Below are 22,551 nucleotides of genomic sequence, written 5' to 3'. Positions count from 1 at the left end.
GTTTTCTAAGTCATGCACAAGTTTGGTGAAATCCACGGACAGTTTCCAAATGATGCAATAAATAGGCTAAAAAGTTAACTTTATTTATACATATTTAATTAAAATGGAATAGGCATAAACCAAAACAAAAAAACAAAAAAATGAGGGTAATGTGTCATATGCCACTTGGTTTGTAGGGAGGGGTCAGGAAATGAAACAAATTACCTGGAAGACATCCTAAGGCCATCCCGAAGTAGCTAGGTTACATAATGTTAGAGTAAATGACAAAATTAGATACTATCCCACTTAATCTACAAATGAAAAAAGAGAGTCAAAGTTTATCCTATTTGGTATAAGAATTTTTACAGTTAATACATACTGATTCATTTCTAGGAAAGAAGGTCAGTAACTTTTGAAGAAAGAAATTTCCATTACACGACGACTAGAAAATCTCCAATGCAACTAAGCAGCTATGCGGTAGCTCAGTATGTACCATTAACCGTTCTGGGCTAGTGTACATTTCAGTTTAATACAGAACTGCATTCTGGGTTTTAGAAAGGCAGCAATAGTTCTATTTTGGCTTTTATTCTAGATGCTTAACACAGTTAAGGCGACAGTTCAAGCATATAAAGGTAGTTACAATTTAATGATGATCAACACAGTCTCTTGCAACCTACACTGTATAATGCTTACACGGAATGAAACCAGTGTTCTTAATTGGTGTTTGACTCACGCACGCACGCAGAACTAAAAAACCATCAAAAGCAATCATTCTACACGTACTATGGTAACACATTAAAAAGGCAATTATACCACAGAACTAAAGTAACGTGAGCAGCACTACTTGATATACAGGATAAAGGTGATTCGTTCTAACACAGAGCTAAGCCTGTATCAGTCATTCTAATCATAATGGCTTGTAAAAGCGTCGGGTTTCCAGTAGAGAAACTACTCTATGAAAATCAGTAAATCTGTCCAAAGTTTCACATCTGTAAAACCAGGATAAGGCTACAACGATCTTGAAGTGGGAGGAGAGATCCGATCAAAACAGTTAAGATTCCCAGCCATAATGTAAGATAGGAAGGTCTTCATGCAGCATATGCTCTCTGGCTCCTAGAAAGCTTCATGTGCATAATATAAAGTTAAGTTGCCCAAGAAGTAAACTGGAGAAGTTCAGTGAAGTTTCCATTGTGCCATGACGTTTAAACTTCAGGAATGGTGTGATCCATCAGGCTTTTCATAATGCTTGGGGCCATCCTACGAGAGAGTTTATTAAATACTGAGGTTTGGGTTTCTTGGTTCAAAAAAGCTATTATGCTGATCCAAGAAAACTCGCACTCAAGCTTAGCACTTGGGATCAAGTGGAATTGTCGGGAGAGGGAAGGTCTTTTTCATGAGTTCTAAGAGTCTCAGGTAATCTAGTTCACAAAATACCCATTGTGAAAGGCTGGGAAAAGTTAGATCAGATACAAGTAAGTGCTTGAATATTAATACCGGTGACTAAAACAAGGAAAATGACAACACTGCTATGAACTGGGAGGGAAAGGGGAAGGGAGACCCTATCGCTGGCTTAAGAGAACTCTGACTAGTCTCGACTCCAGCTTCCTTTTCCTTCTATCCATAAACACAAACTTTACTAAGGTATTATGTTTTTACTCTTTTAAATCCTATCTCTACAGGCAAGACAGAATCTGAAAAAAGGATCCAAGTTGGCTTGGTAAAAACAGCTGACAGAAGCCAGGATTTCAAAGGTTCTAGGGAAGGTAACACTGGCTGTCCCTCTTCTCTTCCCCCAAGTCAGTTTTCCAGCCTCCCTTCCTGAGGACCATGGTGGCACCACACGCCTGGCCTGCCTCCTGAGATGTTTTCAGAATAGGCACTGTCACTCCTAGCATCCCACAGGCAGGAATTCTCCCATCGTGAACCCCCACGAGTAGATTTCTACTGAGCAGAGGAACTGCGGGCAGAGTGCAACTCTAGTCCATTTTACTGAAGCTGAAGTGAAAGCCTGCCCACTTCTGCTCACGTCCCTCTTTTCTACCAGAAAAGGTCAAAATTTCAGAAGCAGATGAATTTTATTCAATACTTGGGAAGTTGTGAGTGGTCATCCTTACCAATTCCCCGGATTTAAATAATTAACTTCAAATTTCGAGATCAACACGTCATCCCTTAGGTAAAAGAACCATAGATGGAGGAATTCATAGGCACAAGGACTTTCTTTTACCTCACAGGACCGTAAGCACCAAGTGGAAGTACGGTCTACTTACCGTTTGATAATATGTTCAAAGATAAAAGCAGGCATGATCGTAATAGTAACTACAGACTCAGATGTTGACAGTATGTCTGCAATTTGAGCGTCCTGTTAAAAACACACAATGAAAATTAATTCTAAGGCTTTACTTAAGAAGTATGAAATTATGTTATTCTTGGTAAATATGTATGTCCACATACGTTTTGCTAATAATTCTAAAATCTGACCCTTGATATTTGGTATTTTTTCTAGTTTCACCAAGTTTCATTCTATAGAATGGCAATTTTATAGGTGGTAACAAAACTGCTAAGTAAACTAAGTATCGTAGCCAAAGAATCATCTTTTTCATTACTTAAGATGAAATCATTTTCTTCATGTACAAGACCTCCCGTGTCCTCTCGGTTAACAGTGCGTTCTTAACCAAGTTCATGAAACGAGCAGGTCTTAATGAAAACCTTTCGACCCTAACAGAGCCTTATTTAGGAATCTGTGGAGGGGGAAAATGTGGTACTAATCTAAACAGAAACCATTACTCACTTCCTACCATTCCTGGGTTGGAAAAAGCTGAGCAATCACTCATTCAGAATGTCCTCAAAATCCTCAATGCCCACATCTCCACAGAATTCTAGTTCAAGGGACTGCAGAGATCATAGTAGTCAAGCCCTCTGCTATAGGAACGACAATTCCAGAGAACAGTCCAGGTAATTCCTTTGGCCTGAGAGCACAGCCAGAGTCCTAGGTCCCACATCTCCCCAAGTTCCTATTTATTTTGCAAGTCTACATGCAAACGCCACTGAAACAAATGGGAAAGGTAGCACGAGACCCAAGTTCTGTTCTCACCTTCAGCCCAATGACATTCTGCCCGTTGACTTCACAGATGTTGTGCTCTGTGAGAAGACCATTTCTGGCTGCAGAACTGTCTTTCACTATGGATGTTATCTTTCCATTTTTAAAGATAAACCCAACATGTCCAGTACTATCCTTATGCATGGTAATCGTCCGTTCAAAGGGCCTGCAGACATAATGGGTTAAGTGAAAAATTTAATTCTTTCTATTGGCCCAAGTTACTCTTCAAAATTCTCCTTAAAGTAGAGAAGATGTTCCATCTGCAGAATGTTTACTAAACACCTACCGTGTGAGAAATTAGGAACAAAATTAGATAAAACCGAAGTTTAACTGAGAAGAATAAAAACCCAAAAGCTAACTGTACCAATGTGACATAGGTCGACCCTTAACACTTGCTAAGGGGCAGGAAAATAGAGGCCTTATTTCTGTGCCAAATGTTTGGTTTATAAACTGCTAAATATAAAAATGCCACCTTTCTACCTTGGCAACTAGAGCTTCATAACGCCCCTGAAGGCCAGATTTGGTTTTTAGAACTCCCACCCCAACTTGGGAGTTCTGCAGGGACCCTGGCACTGTGTCCCTCCTACGCTGGATGTCCAAACAGTAAACTGGAAAGTGAGGCCAGAGATGCCATACTGTTTGCCCTGCCAATGTTCATTTACTACGATCTAGAGAAAGAGACAGGAAGGTAACTTCTAGAGGATGCATACGAAACCAGAATGCTCTAAAAATTTTTAAGAAAAATCGGCACCAAACAACTGCAAGACTGTAAGGCTAATCGATAACATCTAATATTCTTCTGCAACACAGTCAATCATATTCACAGAATCTCAAAGCCCAAGAGAATGGAAAACTAGTCTTGAATTTCCATTTCAACGGTCTAGTCAACTTACCGGTCACGAACAGTCATAGTAATCTTCTCTCCAAAAGCCTGTTTCAGCACCTTATGTGCCTTATCAGAGCTCCAACCTGCACAGTTTTCCCCGTTGATCTGGAGTACCTGGTCCCCAAATCTCAGACCAACCAGAGAGGCTGGAGAATTTGCCTGGACCAGCTGAACAAATATACCCTAGAGAATAAGGAAATAACTTTAGTCATTTGCCACTGTTACGATATGGTTTAAAAACACTGGAAAATTAAGAACCAACTGTTCAGGTTATGAATCTACCCTAGTTAAAAAAGAAAAAGAAAAACTTCATGAATATGTATGCGTCATTACTCCCAAAAAAGAAACTGAAAATTTTATGGAGGCAATGACCCCAGGAATTAGGGCAAAAACGTAAAATCACACTAGTAATTTCTACCTCAAATCATGAGCCACCTGACCAACCTCAATCATCCCCTTCATCTTGGAATAAAAAGTCTAAGGAAAACAAAGTAGGGTTTCTACAAGCGCCTGGGTGGGTGGCTCAGTCAGTTGAGCATGACTTCAGTTCAGCTCATGATCTCGCGGTTCATGGGTTCAAGCCCACACCGGGCTCTGTGCTGACAGCTCAGAGCCTGGAGTCTGCTTCGGATTCTGTGTCTCCCTCTCTCTCTGCCCCTCTCAAAAATAAACAAACAAAAAAAAATTTGTTTTAAATGACAGTGTAAGGTCATAACTCTTTAGAGTTGAAGGACTCCTCAACCCATTTGCTAAATTACAGAGAAGTAAATAAGGTTAATTAAATAAGATTAAGGTTTACGTAATAGCCTAAAAGGTACATTCAATACCACTCCAGTTTTTATAAAGAATCCACTATGAAATAAATACAGAAAACTCAAGTTTAGTCAACAGAGAATTAAACCCACACGGATACTTATACTCTTATAAACTCTCAATCTCAGATGTTGAATATAAAAAAAAAAAATACAAGTTTGGGGCGTCTGGGTGGCTCAGCCAGTTAAGCATCCAACTTTGGCTCAGGTCATGATCTTGTGGTTCACGAGTTCAAGCTCCGCGTCGGGCTCTGTGCTGATAAGTTCAGAGCCTGGAGCCTGCTTCAGATTCTGTGTCTCCCTCTCTCTCTGCCCCTCCCTCACTCACGCTCTCGCTCTGTCTCAGAAATGAAGAAGAGTAAACTTGGCAAAATATGAAAGCATCTACAAAGCTAGACCCTCTCTATACTCTTAGGCTGGGTCGGACAGAATTCCTGTCCCGTATCTTACAGCTTACTTTAGGACAGTACCGAAAAGTGGGTGGCCCCCTATGAAATGGTCAGAGCAAGGAGTTTTGGCCAAACGGCGAAATCCACTGCAGGGCTAAGTGCAATGGAGATAGGGGCCTATGAAGAGTATCTTGTCTTTTAGGGCAGAGGAAGGAGCAGAGAGCAAATCCCGGCAGAAGGGGCTGCATACACTACTGAAAAGGAAGGAAAGGCAGCGAAGTCAGGGCTTCCGAGGAAGCGTGGTGACGTGTCCTGCGTAAATTACAGGTGTGCGAGCTGCTGATGCCCTGAGCCCTCCGGCTAGGCAGGCAGGGTTGGGGCTTCCTGCCAGGATCAGCCTCAGCCATTTACCACAGTGTGCAACACTCATTACCTTTAGCATTTTCTATGTGAAAAGGTGGGACACACTAAGCTAATAAGACTTCAGACTGATAAGGAATCCGAGGTAATGCCTGAAACCACAAATCGGGGTAAAGACTCAGCATGTCTTTAACGATCCTAAACGCCTCCTCAGAGAGTAACCACCCCACTTAATTTCTTCAGTATGGTGCCGTAAGAAGTAATTACAAAGTAAAATAATGACTGCCCGAATTAGAAAATCACTTTTGCTCAAAAAATGACCTATTAAATTCACACTGAAGGATGGAAATAACAAGCCTGCAAACTCACTTCACAAGTTAAATGATCATTACTGGAAAATACAAGACCACCAACTCTCACTGGTCAGTCTTTCTTAACATGTACATATGATGCCCTATTTGAAGGTCATAATTTTATCTGTATGAACTATGTTCTACATAGACCGATGAACTTTATTCCAGAAAGGAGACTCAAAAAATAATTCACTTTACAAGGTAATGAAGTATCAGCTCTGCCTCTGCAGAATAGAGCATCTCCAAGTGGAAAAATTTAAGTTAGTGGACTCAAAATAATCTTGATTATAGATGCAATACAATTAATTAAAACATCTGCACTGTAGGGGCGCCTGGGTGGCTCAGCCAGTTAAGTGTCCGACGACTTTGGCTCAGGTCATGATCTCGCAATTCATCAGTTCGAGCCCCGCGTCGTGCTCTGTGCTGACGGCTCGGAGCCTGGAGCCTGTTTCAGATTCTGTGTCTCCCTCTCTCTCTGCTCCTCCCCTGCTCATGCTCGCTCTCTCACAAAAATATACATTAAAAAAAATTTTTTTTAAACATTTGCACTGTAAATTATGCTAATAGTGATCACTTAATATCCCATAAGCTATTTTAACAAACTGAAATATAATTAAAAATACTTACATTATCTATTGATTTAAGCCTGAGCCCAATCTTTCCATCTTGATCCTTACACAAAATGACTTCACGAATCCCTTGCTTAATTTCTGCTCTACGAATTCCAACGTCATTACCAGTTACAGGAGCCACCATATAGTTCATACTGGAAGGTCGCGCTACCAGCTGCTGACAAAAACATATACGACGTGTCAATACTTAGAAACATTCTCCATGAAAATATCTAAAATGACAATTAACTTGAATATACTCAGTTGTGGTTTCCCTCAAAGTAATTTGCATACTGTTTCCTTCAAATAAATGGATTTACACAAAAATGTCCCCAGCTTTTATTTACTAATCCTGAAGGAAATTTATTACCACATGTATCACCTCCAAAAGATTCAATGGCTTTCTCTGTCGCCTTCTGAATTCACTGATATCTGCTTCATATATACTCTGGCTTGTCTTCACTCAAGCTTAAAGGCCACATCATACTCTTGAAAACACACATTTTCCAGAGGGTTCTTCTGTATATGGTCTGATGTGTAGCCATCTACTGACCCTTTCAGAGTTTCTATAAAAGGGAGAACCTTCTTACCTCACAGTGCCATTGTAAGGATTAAAACTGCATGTTCCAGAAGTGCTGGCACACGAGACAGGATCATTCTCCTCCTCCACAGTGAACATTTATGGACTAACCAACTGTACGCGCAAAGCAGACTGACCGAGAAGAGCTATACTTGGCATTCATGGCAGGTACCATGTTTCCAGTTTCTCAGTTTTCTCAAGTTTTCTTGACCCAAACTGGTTTTCTAGTTTAAGCGGACCCTTTCTTCAACCAAAAAGATAATGTGGGAAGAGCTTACCAAGCCTTCTTAATTGGAATCTGTCAAAAGAACCTCTGACCTACCTAAGAACTATGAGCTCAGAGCAACAATAACAGGGAAAAAGGAACCTCAGCTACGTAATCACAGATTGCAAACTTCTGGTTCAGAATGTGTGGTAATTATGACCGCATATTCCTAAAGCTGAAAGTCTTAACGGGAGTAATGCACACATAAAATTATGCTAGAAATCAGAACACAATGCCAGAAAATATTACTTATGAGATTATACAGGTTCAAAACATGAGATGATTACAGCTATAAGAGACACAGGAAAATCAGGTAATGGGATAGAAACGGAAAAATTGAAGCCGATGAATTATTTAGTTTGGCTGGAATACAGAATAAAGGGGCAAGGGGGCTTTGGAGGGGGTTTTACTTTTGAAATATCTTGATTTTTTCCAGCAAGTATTTTTAAGTACTTGACCTACTAGGTGTTCTTACTTACTATGACCAACACCACATCATCTCTGCGCCCTACCCCCATTCTAAGCAAGCAACCATTTCTGGAGAGGGCTACTACAATAACCTTCTAGACCGTCTTCCTGACTGTCCACAGAGCAAAAACATAAATTTAAAAAAAAAAAGGAAACAAGGAAATCAGATTACACCACTCCCACAACTCAGATCCCAATCCCTTACCACGGTCTACAAGGCCACAGACCACCCGGCCCTCACTACCCCTCCAATGCCATCTGCTACCACCATGTCCTACCCTTGCTTCCTCTGGCCATCACACAAGTCTTGTCAAGTCCACCAAGTTCATTTCTGCCCGAAAGCCTTCAAGTTCTCGGTGTTCTCTTACCAGATATTCACATGCCTTACTCCCTCATTTCCTTCAGTTCTTTACTCATCGTATGTCAACCCCTCAGAGAGAACACATATGCTCACGATATTGACATATAGCCCTGGCACTTTATTCATTTGGTTCATGTCATAAGCGCTGGCGTATCTGCCTACAATGCGAGTTTCACTGGCGTGCGTGGCGGGCGGGGCACTGCTGTGGTCCACTATTAGATCCATCACGCCTAGCACAGTGCATGGAACATGTGGCTTCTTAAGCTACTGGCTCTCATCTCCCCTCATTTAAGGTGCCAGTGGAAGACAGCACCCCGAAAAGGGTTCCAGCTTCTAGAATATATGCTTGGAATGTGCGACCAAATACATGATGCAGTTTTTTCCGAGGCCAGAATAAAAGATCTGGAAACCAAGGTGTGGCTATGGGAATAGTTCCTCTCACTGTTATATCTAAACACACACAGAAGTTTTGCATCCCGCCCCCCGTGCCCCCGTACCGAGCTCTACAGTGTGAAGGTCTCATTTACGAAGGAGGCAGGCCTCCACCCGGGAACACAACACTGTCTCCTCTGAATCAGAAGAACATCACCTAACCATTGTTTTGGACTTCATATGCCACTGAACAAGGGCAAGAGGAGGTTACTAAATTGGCTAGTGTGATTAATTCTGGTTACCAAGTGAAATTGGGTTGCTGCTTGATAATGGGTTCTAGACTATGTTTGGAATCCAGAAAGTTCTTTGAGATGCCTCTTAGGTCTTCCATGTCCAACAGTAAAATTAATAGAAAAATACACTTCAGCTTGTAGTCAGGATGGAGCCAGAATTACCCTCCTGCGATAAATAACCAGAAAACTGGAAAGATAGGAGGCAACAATTTCTGGACAGTGGACACTAGGTAGTGTAGGACAGTAATCCCTGAAAGATGGGAAACACATGAGGTGAGCCCTGTCATCGCCTGGCTTTCTGCCCAGACCACTATCTGGACTGGAACACAGAAGTACAAGTCCCAAGCAGAGCACTGTGCTCTTGTTAGTTGAAAAGACAAACATCAGGAAGGCAGAAGCAGCTAGAAAGACTGCTAGAATTTATAGGGCTGAGTTCCAAAAAGGAGGGAGCTACACGGAGAAAAAGCTCCAGAAAGCTGTACAGGGGTCTCCTTGAACCCTCTGCTGAATGCTCATCCCAGTATCTATGAAATAAGGCTCCAAAGGCCAGGCAAAGAACATGCAGGGAGCTGTAAGCTGAGGCTTCCCGCAGATCCCACACGACTGGGAGACATCCAGGGTCCTACCAGCAAGTGTGGTGTGCCCATTAAATACCCAGGACCTTCAGCAGAGAGCCTGAGGGGACACACATGTTGAGTAATGGGGCTACAACAACCCTACAATAAAATAAAGGCTGCCCCTGGGGAGCCCGGGTGGCTCAGCTGGTTGAGAGTCCGGCTTCGGCTCAGGTCGTGATCTCACAGCTCATGAGCCCCACGTCGGGCTCTGCGCTGACAGCTCGGAGCCTGGAGCCTGCTTTGTACTCTGTGCCTCCCTCTCTCTCTCTGCTCCAACCCGCTCACATTCTCTCTCTCAAAAATAAACAAACATTAGAAATTAAAAATAAATAAATAAAGGCTGCCTCAGACCTACCCTAACGATGTGTAAAATCGAGCCTCTGAAGACCAAGCTGACGCGCATGGAACTAAGTCAACTGCCTGCCAGAGTAAGTGCCGACACTCTCTTTCGAAGCACAACGTGATTCAGCACTTTTCTAAGAACGTAAACTTCACAATATTCAGTTCTGATTTTAAAAAAACAGGTGGCATGTGAACAAGGAGGAAAATGTAACCCACGATTAGGGGAAAGGGCAGTTAATGGAAACTCAGAAATAATAAATCATAAAATTAGCACACTGGGATTTTAAAATAGCTACTATGATTATGCTCAGTACACTCAAGGACTCAAAGCCAGCTGGACCATCTAGAGAAGAAAAATACAGTATGTGAAATGAAAAATGCACTACATGGAAAAGGTTAGTAGAAATCTCCAGCAACAAAATAAAACAAAAGAGAAAGCAAGATGCTTAAGAATCCCAGGGATTCAGGGCACTTGGGTGGCTCAGTTGGTTAAGCATCTGACTCTTGGTTTCGGCTCAGGTCGTGATCTCACAGTTCGTGGGATCGAGTCCAGTGTCCAGTCTGTGCTGACAGCACGGACCCTGCTTGGGATTCTCGCTCTCCCTCTCTCTCTCTCTCTTCCCCTCCCCTGCTTGCACTCTCTCAAAATAAACATTGAAAAAAAAAAAAAAGGAACCCCAGAGAATCAGACACTTCAAAAATGGTTTAGGTCACCCCAGTAGGTATTAAGAAAAGAGCAGCTCAAGGCAGAAGGGGTAAAGAATGTGTAGCAGTCAAAGGGAGGCATAATACCAACTAGAGCATCATGATCAGTCACCAAAATAATCACAGTAGCCATGACTACCTTCTGTGATTGTACCTGTACGTACACCTTCTGTAAATACAGCAATTAATCTTTTTGTTTCCCCCTACTTCCTTTACCCAAAATACCTGAATTTTTTATAGCAGTGAACTTGATACCTTTGTCTTTAGGTTTACAAATATTCAGCTGGGAACATGAGTAGTAAGGAGTAATTGATATTGCACAGTCACTGGTACCACAGGCCGCTGCCCAGACATGGCTATGATAACCGGCATTGTCCCGTTCTGGGGAAAGGGCAAGAGTAACGCCGTGACATCAGCGGTAACTGACTTGGCTTATACACCCCTGGATTAAGAATGACTTTTCTGTTTCTAAAGGTTGTAAGCAAACAAAGAAAACCACAAGAACATGCGACAGGAACCCTATGTGCCCAGCAAAGCCTAAAACGCTTACCAGAGGGCCTCCCTTAACAGAAAGTGGACTGAACCTCAGTTTTACCAAGAATTACATCTTTTAAAAGGCACCTGCGAAGTAACTGCTGTCCTAGGAAACTAAAATCCTTGGAGAAGTGTGTGCATATACTGAGTAGTCAGAGGAGGAGGCAGTGCCAGCTCTTACGCCACCCTTCTAGACTCTATTTGGCGACACTGGGGCTTACACGTGCAGATTACGTGCGTGTTCCTGGGTCAGGGGCTTCTCGTCAGCATCCACCACAGGAGGCTGGAAGGCTAGAGGAGGACAAGTGCCTTGTTCCCTCCTCTTTGTTTCCTGTTCCTGTCAGCACGGCCTGGGCCTCGCCCTTCATCTTGGTGGCAGGAGCTGATTCCGTTCTCCAGCTTTTACTGCCACTCCCAGAACCGGCCTCGCCACACCCCCTCCGAGGTCCCGGTGCTAACAGCAGTGTCCTCTCCTGCAAGGTCTGAGGCCCAGCTCCAAGGGGCCCTTCCCCCCAAGCTTGCAGGCTCTGCAAACTCCGAACCCTTCCCTGTGCCACCCCAGTGCCAGGAGCAGCAGCTACTTCCTGCAATTACATCTCTGTTCCACGTCCGCGTTTTCAAGTCTTCAACTTTTCTAATTTCTTCTGCTGTCTACCAAATGGGCTCTGACTGATCCAAGCAAGTTTTCAATAAATATTTGGTAAACAGATAAATGCCAGGTACCGTATTAAGTACTGGACTTATGGCAGCAAGATAGACGTGGACCCTGTCTTTGTGATTTAATTATAATAAGTGCTATAAAGGGCTATGGCCTTACAGCAAAGACCTAAATAAGAGGCTGTGAGATGCATCAGATTTAAGCCTAGAATCTGGGGTCTTATTACAGGGAGCTTTAGACTTCGGAGTGCTACAAGATCGTGACCAAAGAGATATGACAGACCTGTACTTCAGAAAGATGAATCCAGCAGCAGCTTACTACTGTTTGATATAAGCAGTCACTCGAGGAAATTGAAGAGGTTAGAAGTAGCCTGAGTAGGGTTATAGCAGCCCTGGAATGACTAAAGGGAATACCAAAATCACAGTGAAGACAAAATCACCAGGTCTTCGTAACTGACTAAAGGCAGAAGACTAAGGAGAACGGACTAGTCAACGGCGTCTGAATCTTTCACTCCTAAGAAACTAGAAAAGTGGTAAAAGGATGAAAGCAGATCATTTACGAAGTGAGATCCAGAAGGCAATCTAAAATTAGAGAAGTTACAGATCTGTGAGTTGGCCGTAAGACATTTTATCTACGTCTAAAATATGATTTTCTACAATTCAAAATTAATTACGCTATACGTACCCCCTGAACTGATGCTCCAGGGACCAAGGCCATATTTGCACGGACTTCTTCTTCGTTTAAACTCAGCCCCATGTACTGAGAGAGCTCCGGATACAGTTTAGGGTAGAGATCTAACATAAATGAACGCATAAAGAAAAAAAGCACAGGAATGTTTAAAACGAAAACTGTTGTTATGGGCTTCTAGTTGTGTTTAAAAACTACATTTAATTTAGAAAATCTAGAATGAATTTAAATTAGCAATTGGGAAAATCGTCTCCTTGTCTCTGTAATGACAATTAGAAATGGGAGATACAGAAAAAGTTTAAGGTGAAAGTCATAAAGTATCGACATTTGAACTGAAATAACCTCAGATTTCTAAATAGTGAAGAGTACACATAATTTTTCCAAATAAATTATCTCACCTTTTTTTCTTGAAATAAACCTATTTCTCAATTTCGTAAGCATGGCACTGCTCTCCACCTCAGAACTGACTAAAATGTTTATTGTCAAGCCAGCTACTTTACAACTCATTTAATAAACACAGCTTTGAAATGATTCTTCTGAACTAAAATAAAAAAATAAATCAAAGCTTAAAAACATATTTAATGTCAGAGCATTTAACAAACATTAACCACATTCCAACGAAATCTTAGAAACAATATATTTAAATATCAGCAGTATTTAACTTAGTAGCAAAGTTAGGTGCTATTTCCTTAAGTTCCTTTTTACATGACTTGTGACTTAAAATGAATTTTCTAGAAGAAACAATGTTATAAGTAGTTATAAGATGACTGGCTACAAAATCTAAAGTTCCTTTTTACATGACTTGTGACTTAAAATGAATTTTCTAGAAGAAACAATGTTATAAGTAGTTATAAGATGACTGGCTACAAAATCTATTTAATACTCCTTTTTTATTTTAAGTCATACTAATTAGGGGCTCTGGTCTAAGCCTCTCTAAAGAAACAAGGAAAAGGAATCAAAGAGAAGTATATACGGAGACCTAGTAGAGGTTCCAGAATTTGGGACGCTCTCCCAAACGGAGGTGGTTGGAAATTTCAAACCCCATCCTCACCTCACAAAGGTGGAAGACAGTTCACAAAGTTCAAGAGCAGTAGCATGGGACACACAGTGCACATATACTGTTTTTTCATAATGAAGCAGTCATAAATTAGGGGTTTATGGGGCTGAGATTTAACTTAATCCACTTAAGTTTGATTAAATTATAAGACCTATCTTCATAGTCATAGTTCATTCTTTTGATTAAAGGATTCTATTTTGAAGTAAACATTTTTTTCCTACTATTACTGGAACTTGAACCACATATTATGCCACAGGTTAAAAAAATTTTTTTGGATTCCCTATTTCAGTAAAAGAAAGCTTAAACATATTTCTGTTCAAGAAGAATGAACCCAAAATATAAACCTACTTCCATCTTGAGAAATGGGAGCTGAAGCCTCAGACAAAATTGCTGGGTTGGCAGGGTTGGCAGAAAAGGCAGTTTGAGCCTGAAAAAGAAAAGAAGATTCTTACAATGCTACATATACACTTACTTAAAATTCTTCCCTAATTTATAAGTTAAATTTAGTACTTCCAAAAAAACTAAAACATTTTAAGTCTTATTCAATAAAGTTTAATTTCAAATCCTTCAGCAATGTATTTTTCAAAGAAAATCTGCAAATCTAAAATACACTTTATATTCTGAATATTTTAACATTTACCATATACCATACGTGGGGCTCGAACGCTCGAGCCATGAGATTATAACTTGAGCTGAAGCTGGACGCTTAACCCAGGTGCCCCTAAACTGCATTATTTAATCCACGTATTTATTTAGTACACATATTTCCAATTTAATCCACATATTTATTTAATCCGGCCAAAAAGAATGAAATCTTGCCATTTGCAACAATGTGGATGGAATCAGAGTTAAAGTGTATTATGCTAAGTGAAATTAGAGAAAGACAAATATGACTTCACTCATACTTGGAATTTAGGATACAAAACAGATGAACATAAGGGAAGGGAAGCAAAAATAATATAAAAACAGGGAGGGTGACAAAACATAAGAGACTCTTAAAATACAGAGAACAAACAAGGTTGCTGGGAGGGGTTTTGGGTGGGGGGGATGGGCTAAATGAGCAAGGGGCATCGAGGAGGGCACTTGTTGGGATGAGCCCTGGGTGTTATACGTAGAGACGAATCACTGGATTCTACTTCTGAAATCATCGTTGCACTATATGTTAACTAACTTGGATGTACGTTAAAATAAATACGTAAATTAAAAAAAAAGAGAGGGGGCGCCTGGGTGGCGCAGTCGGTTAAGCGTCCGACTTCAGCCAGGTCACGATCTCACGGTCCGCGAGTTCGAGCCCCGCGTCGGGCTCTGGGCTGATGGCTCGGAGCCTGGAGCCTGTTTCCGATTCTGTGTCTCCCTCTCTCTGCCCCTCCCCCGTTCATGCTCTGTCTCTCTCTGTCCCAAAAATAAATAAACGTTGAAAAAAAAAAAAAAAAAGAGAGGTGAGCCATACAACTTTACAATATTGTCTCTAAATGATACATGGTGATTTCAGAAAATCAGATCCGTATCAGAAAAAGGATTTCATCTTGGAATACTTAATGTGACATGCGCCGTGAGGCAGCCTGAGAGGAGTTCCTGGCGTATTTCAGTAAGAGTAGCATGTTGACAAATACATGCATTGCGAAATGACTTTGACAAATTTGTTTAAAAGTTATATGTTATTTTAATCATTATTCTTTTATACCCATGATAAAGTATGCACTTTGCTTACTCTGTAATAATTTTGTATTTAGTACAGTGTATCCCTCTGCTTACAGCTGATAAAACGAAGATGATTTCAGTGGGATATGCTAAAACAGCAAAATATTAGCAACTTAAAAGTATTTAAATTTTTAGGTGTTTTTCTGATATGTGACTTTTTATATGAATCTGGTTGAGCTTTTTTTCTTCTACAAGTATTTGTAGAGTAGTGAGTAAAAAAGTAATGAAAAGTGTAAATGTCTGTGCTGACAGCTCAGACAGAGCCTGGAGCCTGCTTCCGATTCTGTGTCTCGCTCTCTCTGATCCTCTCCCGCTCATGCTGTCTAAAATAAACGTTAAAAAAATAATGAAGTGTTTGTTATACCTATTCCTGAAATTAGTGCCAAGAGTAGTCCCAAAGAGGCTTGGAGTGATGGAAGCTTAATTTAAATAAGCACAGCCTATAAAAGCATTGGAGGGTACTTCATTCATTTGGGTTGTAAATATTCTGATATGCTTGTTATTGCATACTTTAGTATTGATTCTTTTACAATTTGTCACATTCTAAACTGAAATAAAATGCAATGAAAAGCTCTATAATTTTATATAATAGTCCACAAACTCAGTGTATGTTGAATTTTCAAAGTTCTTTCAGGAGCTATCAGCTAAAATGAGCTAGGAGCCAGTGGATTACTTCTTGGATAACCTCTAAGGAAAAAAAAATGCTGTTCGGCACTCGAAGGAAATGAACTATCAACCCATGAAAAGGCATAGAGGAAACTTAAATGCATACTACTAAGTGAAAGAAACCAACCTGAATAGTCTGAAAACAGTATGATTTCAACTATATGACATTTTGGAGAAGGCAAACTATGGAGGCAGTAAAAAGATCAGCAGCTGCCAGGGTAAGTGGGGAGGAAGAGAGGAATAGGTAAGAATTTTTAGGGCCATATTTTGCAATACAGAATTCTGTGTAACACTAGATTCTGTACAATACCATGGTGGCTATGTCATTACACATTTGTCAAAACAACACCAAGTACGTAACACCAAGAGTGAACCCTAATGTAAACAAACTATGGACTTTGAGTGGTAATGTGTCCGTGTACGCTAATCACTTACGACAAACATACCAATCAAATGAGGATACTGATGGTGGGGGAGGATGTGCTCTATGTATGTGTTGAAGGGAGGGGTGGTTAATTACAGGTTAACCCTCTGTAACCTTCCATTCTATTTTGCTGTGAACCTAAAACTGTTCTAAAAATAGAAAGTAATAATTTAAAAAAAAAATTAATGTTTATTTATTTTTGAAGGAGAGAGAGAGAGACAGAGCATGCATGGGGGAAGGGCAGAGAGAGAGAGGGAGACACAGAATCCGAAGCCGGCTCCGGGCTCTTGAGCTGTCAGCACAGAGTCGGACATGGGGCTCGAACTCACTAGCCAGGAGATCATGACCTGATCCCAAAGTCAGACACATAACTGACCGAGCCACCCAGGCACCCCTATTTTTTAAAAATTATTCTTTCTCATGATCTCATGAGCCTGTTTCAGGCTCCGTGCTGAGTGTGGAGCTTGCCTGGGATCCTCTCTCCCTCTCTCTGCCCCTCCCCGACTCTCAAATAAACTTTTAAAAATTGTTTTTTTAATGTTTAAAAAATTGTTCCTTTTTACGTTGGGTATATTTTTCTATTCTTGTACTCATTGCTTCTGTTCTTATCCAAGAAATACTGAAGTGAGACTATATAGAGAAAGCTCTCTGCTAATAGGGACATATTTAATTATCATATAATCTGTAGTAAAGATAAAACACAAGAAAGAAGGTACATCAAGGGCTTAAAGACTATACACCATTAAAATGTAGCAAACTATTTCACACTTACTGGAAATCTCAAACTACTAAAAAAAAAAAAAAAAAAAAAAAAGGAATGGGATCCCCAAGGAGTCCCTTCCAGGGCATGCACGTGGAGACACTCGCGTCAACCTCATAATGGATAGAGATTCAGGGATTGTATGATGCTAAGAGCAACAGCCTAATGGCTTTTGTAAAATAGTTTACACAATATGAACTGCCAGTTCGCTGCTGCAATTTAGCTTTGCCGTGGTGTACAAGGTCAGAAGATTAGAAAATAAACGCTGCTTCTGCAGGGGCATCTCAAGCACAAAAATAAACCTATCTCTATCTTAGAAAATGAAACAAGAAAGACCAGCCCAGGACTACAGTGACTAAGGCAGGACTATTTTTAAATACAGAAAGAATAAAAAGCCAAGTTTCCCCCTCCTTAACTCATGGTTGTATTTCTAAGCAGCTAGCTTCCTGCTCAGAACATTAAAAGGTCTTCTAATGGGAATACCCGTATAATTTGCTTCTCCTTAAAGAGGTCAGTGTGATGTGTTCGTAGCCCTCTTTATTTTCCAATCAAACATTTATAAATATCAACTTTGCTTTTTCTGTTTTTCAAAAATCAGAAACTTCTGTTCAAAGGCAACTCTGGTCAGAGTTCAATCCTATAAAAACTAACAGAAAACGATGAAAACAGATTAGTCATTCCTTCAGATCCATCTGCAAATCCTTATTGATGTCTTATTAATGGCTTGTTATTCGTGAAGGCTAAATATTTCAGACACAAGCTTTTTAAAAACAACGTATGCTTGTTCAGATGAATTTTGCAGAAATAAAACTATATAAGAAAAATGCTGACAAAATACTGAACAGAGAAGGGATAGAGCATTACATGACTGAACAAACCTCTTAAAATTGAAGCATCAAAGCCTTTAGCAGCTGAACAGATTTCAGACACTTTTACCAACTGTATTTTAACATCCTCAGTGGATTTATAATGGAAAATAAATACTCATGATGTCCACCCGTATTTACCCAATCATTGCTATAAGGTAATAGTTTCAGCCATACAACTGCTACTGTTATTGCTGGGGGTTTTTCACCCTAGAAAGGCCAACATTTTGCCCAAAAAAACTTATATACTTGAGGTTGCTTAAGACTTCTTGCAGGCTTAGAATAAGCTTTTTAATTTTTTTTAATGTTTATTTATTTTTGAGACTGAGAGAGACAGAGCACGAATGGCGGAGGGGCAGAGAGAGAGAAAGACACAAAATCGGAAGCAGGCTCCAGGCTCTGAGCCATCAGCCCAGAGCCCGACGCGGGGCTCGAACCCACGGACCGTGAGATCGTGACCTGAGCCGAAGTCGGACGCTCAACCGACTGAGCCACCCAGGCGCCCCAATTTTAGAGAGAGAGACAGAGCATGAGCAGGGGTGGGGCGGAGAGAGAGAGAGAGAGAGAGAAAGGGAGACACAGAATCCAAAGCAGGCTCCAGGCTCTGAGCTGAGAGCACACAGCCCAATGTGGGGCTTGAACTCACGAACTACAAGATCACAACCTAAGGAAGTCGGACACTCAATGGACTGAGACCCAGGTGCCCCTATAATAAACTTTTTATGTCTGTTAAATAATTACTAAGAAGTAAATCTTACTTGGAGTAAACAAGGATCTTCAGGATAAGAAGCTTGGAAGTAATTAACAACTCAGAAAGAATCTCATCACATTTATCATTTTAAAAAGGTTTTAGGACTAATGAAGGAAATCACGGAATTTCATTTACCTTATCAAATTCAAAGAATAAACAAGAGCTAAAAAAAAAATGAGCTTATTTATAAGATCAAGTTTAATGTAAACTGGAAAAAAGGATAGGTTCATTAAATACTACAAATTATCCCAGTTAAAAAGAATAAAAACTCACAAAAACAGCAAGAATTGACCCCTATTTCCAACTTTCTTAAGCAGAAGACTCAGTCTTCATTCAAAAACTAAATTTTCTTTTAAGTTTATTTATGTATCTAGAGAGAGAGGAAGAGCATACACAGGGAGGGGGAAAAAGAAAGAGAGGGAGAGACAATCCCAAGCAGGCTCTGCACTGTCAGCCCGGAGTAGGGCTGGACCTCATGTCCAGAGACCACATGTCCATGTGAGATCATGACCTGAGCCAAAATCCAGAGTTGGATACTTGCTTAACTGACTGGGCCACCCAGGTGCCTGCCCCAGAAGCATCTGTCTTCAAAACTAATACTCACATGAAGTACTACAAAAAACATTTGACTTAATGAAATACATTTAGAGGACAAACACATGAAATGTCTGCCACTTATACCTAAAAGGAAATAAAACCCTTCACTTTCATTGTGCTTTTATGCTACTTCTAAAAGCATTCACCATTTCTGTAATTTTTAACTTCGAAGAAAAGGCAAAGACTCACTTTAAAAATCAGTCATACCTGAAGATCCAAGAGAACAATGTACTAATTTTAAACAAAACTATGAACCGCCTAAGGAGTTGAAGTGTATTTTACCAACTTAAATATATAGTATTTAAATTTTGGTCTTAAAATCAACCTATCTTTAAAGAGCTTTAAGTCCAGTTTTAAAGAAATAATACCCCATGCCCATTAACTCACAGTGAAATAAAAAAGAATTGGTAGCTTTTCTGTAACTTTTTAGTCTGCAATTAATAAACTGAAAAAAGTTGAACTGTAAAAATGAATGCATCTGCTATTTAAGTTTCTTCCTTCACTTCACCTATAACTAGAACATTATGACATTACATATATATTTTTTTAAGTACACAAACAACTTAAACATACCTGAATAACTTTGTCTACCTTCAGGTCTTCAAGAGATGGGTACAGAGACATTTTTGCAGGATTTTTCTAAAGAAAAAACAAAAATAAATTTCTGTAATTCAAATTTCATTGAAATTTAAATAATATGCATAGCCAGCAACATATAAACCAGCAATACATGTGAACATGTGTAAATTTTTAACACAGTAAGAAACATCTGAACTGTAAGACACATGGAAAAATATGAACATCTAGCCTACACTAAAAACTGATTACTGATTAGCAAACTATTTCTCCTTCCCTTACTACTACTACCAAACTGTATCCACTGCAGATTTTAAATTTCCCTTCAAGGAAAAGTCCACTTCAAAAGTTTAGAAAATCAAAGAGTACAGTTATGTGACTTACCTAGTGTGCACACGCACTTGGCAGATGTGCAATGATCATATCCTAACAAAACCCTAAAAGAGCTCCTATGCAGTACCTACAGAATCTCTATCACTAGGAAACACACACACACACACACACACACACACACACACACACACACGTAGTTAGAAGAAACAATAGACAGCAATTATTAATAGTTTTATCTTCAGGACATACGAATGATGCAGATATTAAGGGACTAAGGAATAAGAGAAATTTTTACATTAAAAAAAATTTTTTTAATGTTTATTTATTTGCAAGACAGAACATGACCAGGGGAGGGGCAGAGAGAGAGGGAGACACAGAATCCGAAGCAGGCTCCAGGCTCTGAGCTGTCAGCACAGAGCCCGATACAGGGCTCGAACTCATGAATCATGAGATCATGACCTGAGCTCAACTCGGATGCTGAACCGACTGAGCCACTAAGGAGCCCAAAGAAATTTTTACATTTTTGACATTTCTATACTGTTCAATGTTTTTTAGTGACCATGAGTTGTTTTTTCTAGTAATTTAAAACAAAGTTCTTTAGAAGTATTACAAGGATATGTACTTTAAAATTTTGTTTGGCTATTTTGAAATAGATATCTGGTACCTTCTTTAAAGCCAACCAAATAGAACATATCCCAAACTGGCATAGGGTAGGCATGACAGAGATTCTGGAACTAGCTATCAATTTATTACCTACCTCCCCTCTCCAAATCCAGGCATTCCACTAGGCTCTGCGATATGGAGACGGGCCCCTTTGAACACTGCTCGGTGACCAGCAGCACCAGGTTAAGCTCTGTCAGTGCAGGGAGCTGGAGATCCGCTGGAGGAGAGAGGGTTTTCGCCTCCAGGGTCCAGGACACCACTCTGGCCAGGCCCTCGCCGTACCTGCTTCTCTAGCACCTTGCTCCCGCCAGGGAGCGGCTTCTTTAGCACCCGAGGCCCACAGCGCACAGAAGCGCCTCGGACCCGGCACCGCGCCGAGCAGCTTCCCGCTTGCTGCCACCCGCGAGGCACCTCCCCACGAGTAGCTCTCCCTGACACCGCCTCGTGTGCAGCAAGTCCCCAGAGACAGCACCATCCTGGCCTCCACCAGCACCCCAGAGGGAGAACGGCCAGGAGGGTTGCTTTTGAGACGCCGACTTCACCCTCCACTGACCAAGGCCCGCACTCCCCAAGGCCCGGGTCTCAGACGCAGGAAGAGGGCAGCCTCTGGGGGCGCTCCAGCTCAGCCCTGGGGGTAGTAGGTACCTACTAAATCTGCTCTTCCTGAATTCATTAAAATTGTCTTTACTTCTGGCTAACCAATTCTTGTCCCTTTAATCATGTTATAGTTAATAATTCCGTCCATTCAACTTTCACCATTTATTTTATTTTATTTTTTTAATTATTTTTTTTCAACGTTTATTTTTGGGGCAGAGAGAGACAGAGCAGAGCATGAACGGGGGAGGGGCAGAGAGAGAGGGAGACACAGAATCGGAAACAGGCTCCAGGCTCTGAGCCATCAGCCCAGAGCCTGACGCGGGGCTCGAACTCACGGACCGCGAGATCGTGACCTGGCTGAAGTCGGACGCTTAACCGACTACGCCACCCAGGCGCCCCTCAACTTTCACCGTTTAAATTGCTGTATCGCTTCCATTTCTTGACTGGATGCCGAACCACCGTACTTTTTAAAAAATTTATATCCCTCACATACCATAAAATTCACTTTTAAAAGATGCAATTCTACGGTTTTAATATGTCTACAGTTGTGCAACCCTCCCTACCATCTAATATTAGAATATTTCCAGCACCTCTAAAAGAAATGACACGCCTATCTATTCTCCCCTCCCTCCAGCTCTAGACAATTAAGAATCTACTTTTTGCTTCTTGATTTGCCTATTCTGGATATTTAATTTAGAATCACAAAACATGTTGACTCTTGTATTTCTTTCTTTTGCACTTAGTATAACGCTTTCCAAGTTTCTCATGCTGTAGCATGGACCAACACTTCACTCCTTTTTATGACTACATAATATTCCATTGTAGAGACACTGCATTTGGGGTATCCATTCATCACTCAATGACATTTTGGGTTTTTACACTTTTTGACTATTGTGAATAACGCTAATGATGCTAATGAACATTCACATCCAAATTTTTGCGTAAACATGTATATTTAATTCTCTTGTCACACAGGTAAGAGTAGAACTGCTGAGTCACGTGGTAACTTGATGTTTAACTTTTTGAGGAACTGTCGAACTGGTTTCCAAAGTGACTGCATCATCATACTCTGGCTTTTCAGATAAATCTTTTGCTTTTTACCAAAGTGCATCACTTGACATTCCCACCAGTAACAAATAACAGAGGGTCCCAATTTCTCCATATCTTCGCCAATACTTACTATTGTCTTTT

At 40.6% G+C, this 22,551-nt stretch overlaps 1 protein-coding gene and 1 long non-coding RNA gene across 4 annotated transcripts in view; one reads left to right on the top strand and one right to left on the bottom strand.

Annotated features, from left to right (window-relative positions):
• Window positions 1–62: 62 nt before the first annotated feature.
• SDCBP (syndecan binding protein) overlaps window positions 63–22,551 on the bottom strand; it is a 34,937-nt gene continuing 12,448 nt past the window's right edge. Inside the window, exons 1-9 of one of the 3 annotated variants that reach the window (XM_019822702.3) lie at window positions 20,858–20,998; window positions 19,765–19,830; window positions 13,775–13,853; window positions 12,367–12,476; window positions 6,504–6,665; window positions 3,970–4,145; window positions 3,071–3,242; window positions 2,247–2,338; window positions 63–1,236 (exon numbers count right to left, since the gene is read on the bottom strand). In XM_019822702.3, coding sequence (XP_019678261.1) covers window positions 1,182–1,236; window positions 2,247–2,338; window positions 3,071–3,242; window positions 3,970–4,145; window positions 6,504–6,665; window positions 12,367–12,476; window positions 13,775–13,853; window positions 19,765–19,815 — 897 coding nt within the window. In that variant the 5' untranslated portion in view covers window positions 19,816–19,830; window positions 20,858–20,998 and the 3' untranslated portion in view covers window positions 63–1,181. Of the gene's footprint in view, window positions 1,237–2,246; window positions 2,339–3,070; window positions 3,243–3,969; window positions 4,146–6,503; window positions 6,666–12,366; window positions 12,477–13,774; window positions 13,854–19,764; window positions 19,831–20,857; window positions 20,999–22,551 lie in introns of those variants that run through there. The other 2 variants (XM_006943225.4, XM_011291377.4) reach the window with 2 other exon arrangements.
• LOC123383189 lies at window positions 6,662–21,006 on the top strand. The gene is made up of 3 exons (XR_006592669.1): window positions 6,662–7,645; window positions 15,753–16,011; window positions 20,877–21,006. It is a non-coding gene; the product is annotated as an uncharacterized LOC123383189 (long non-coding RNA).

Source organism: Felis catus, chromosome F2 (genome assembly GCF_018350175.1).
Source record: "Felis catus isolate Fca126 chromosome F2, F.catus_Fca126_mat1.0, whole genome shotgun sequence".
Taxonomy (NCBI): Eukaryota; Metazoa; Chordata; class Mammalia; order Carnivora; family Felidae; genus Felis; species Felis catus.
The sequence above is the reverse complement of the archived record's forward strand: the minus strand, read 5'-3'. Positions and strand labels throughout refer to the sequence as shown.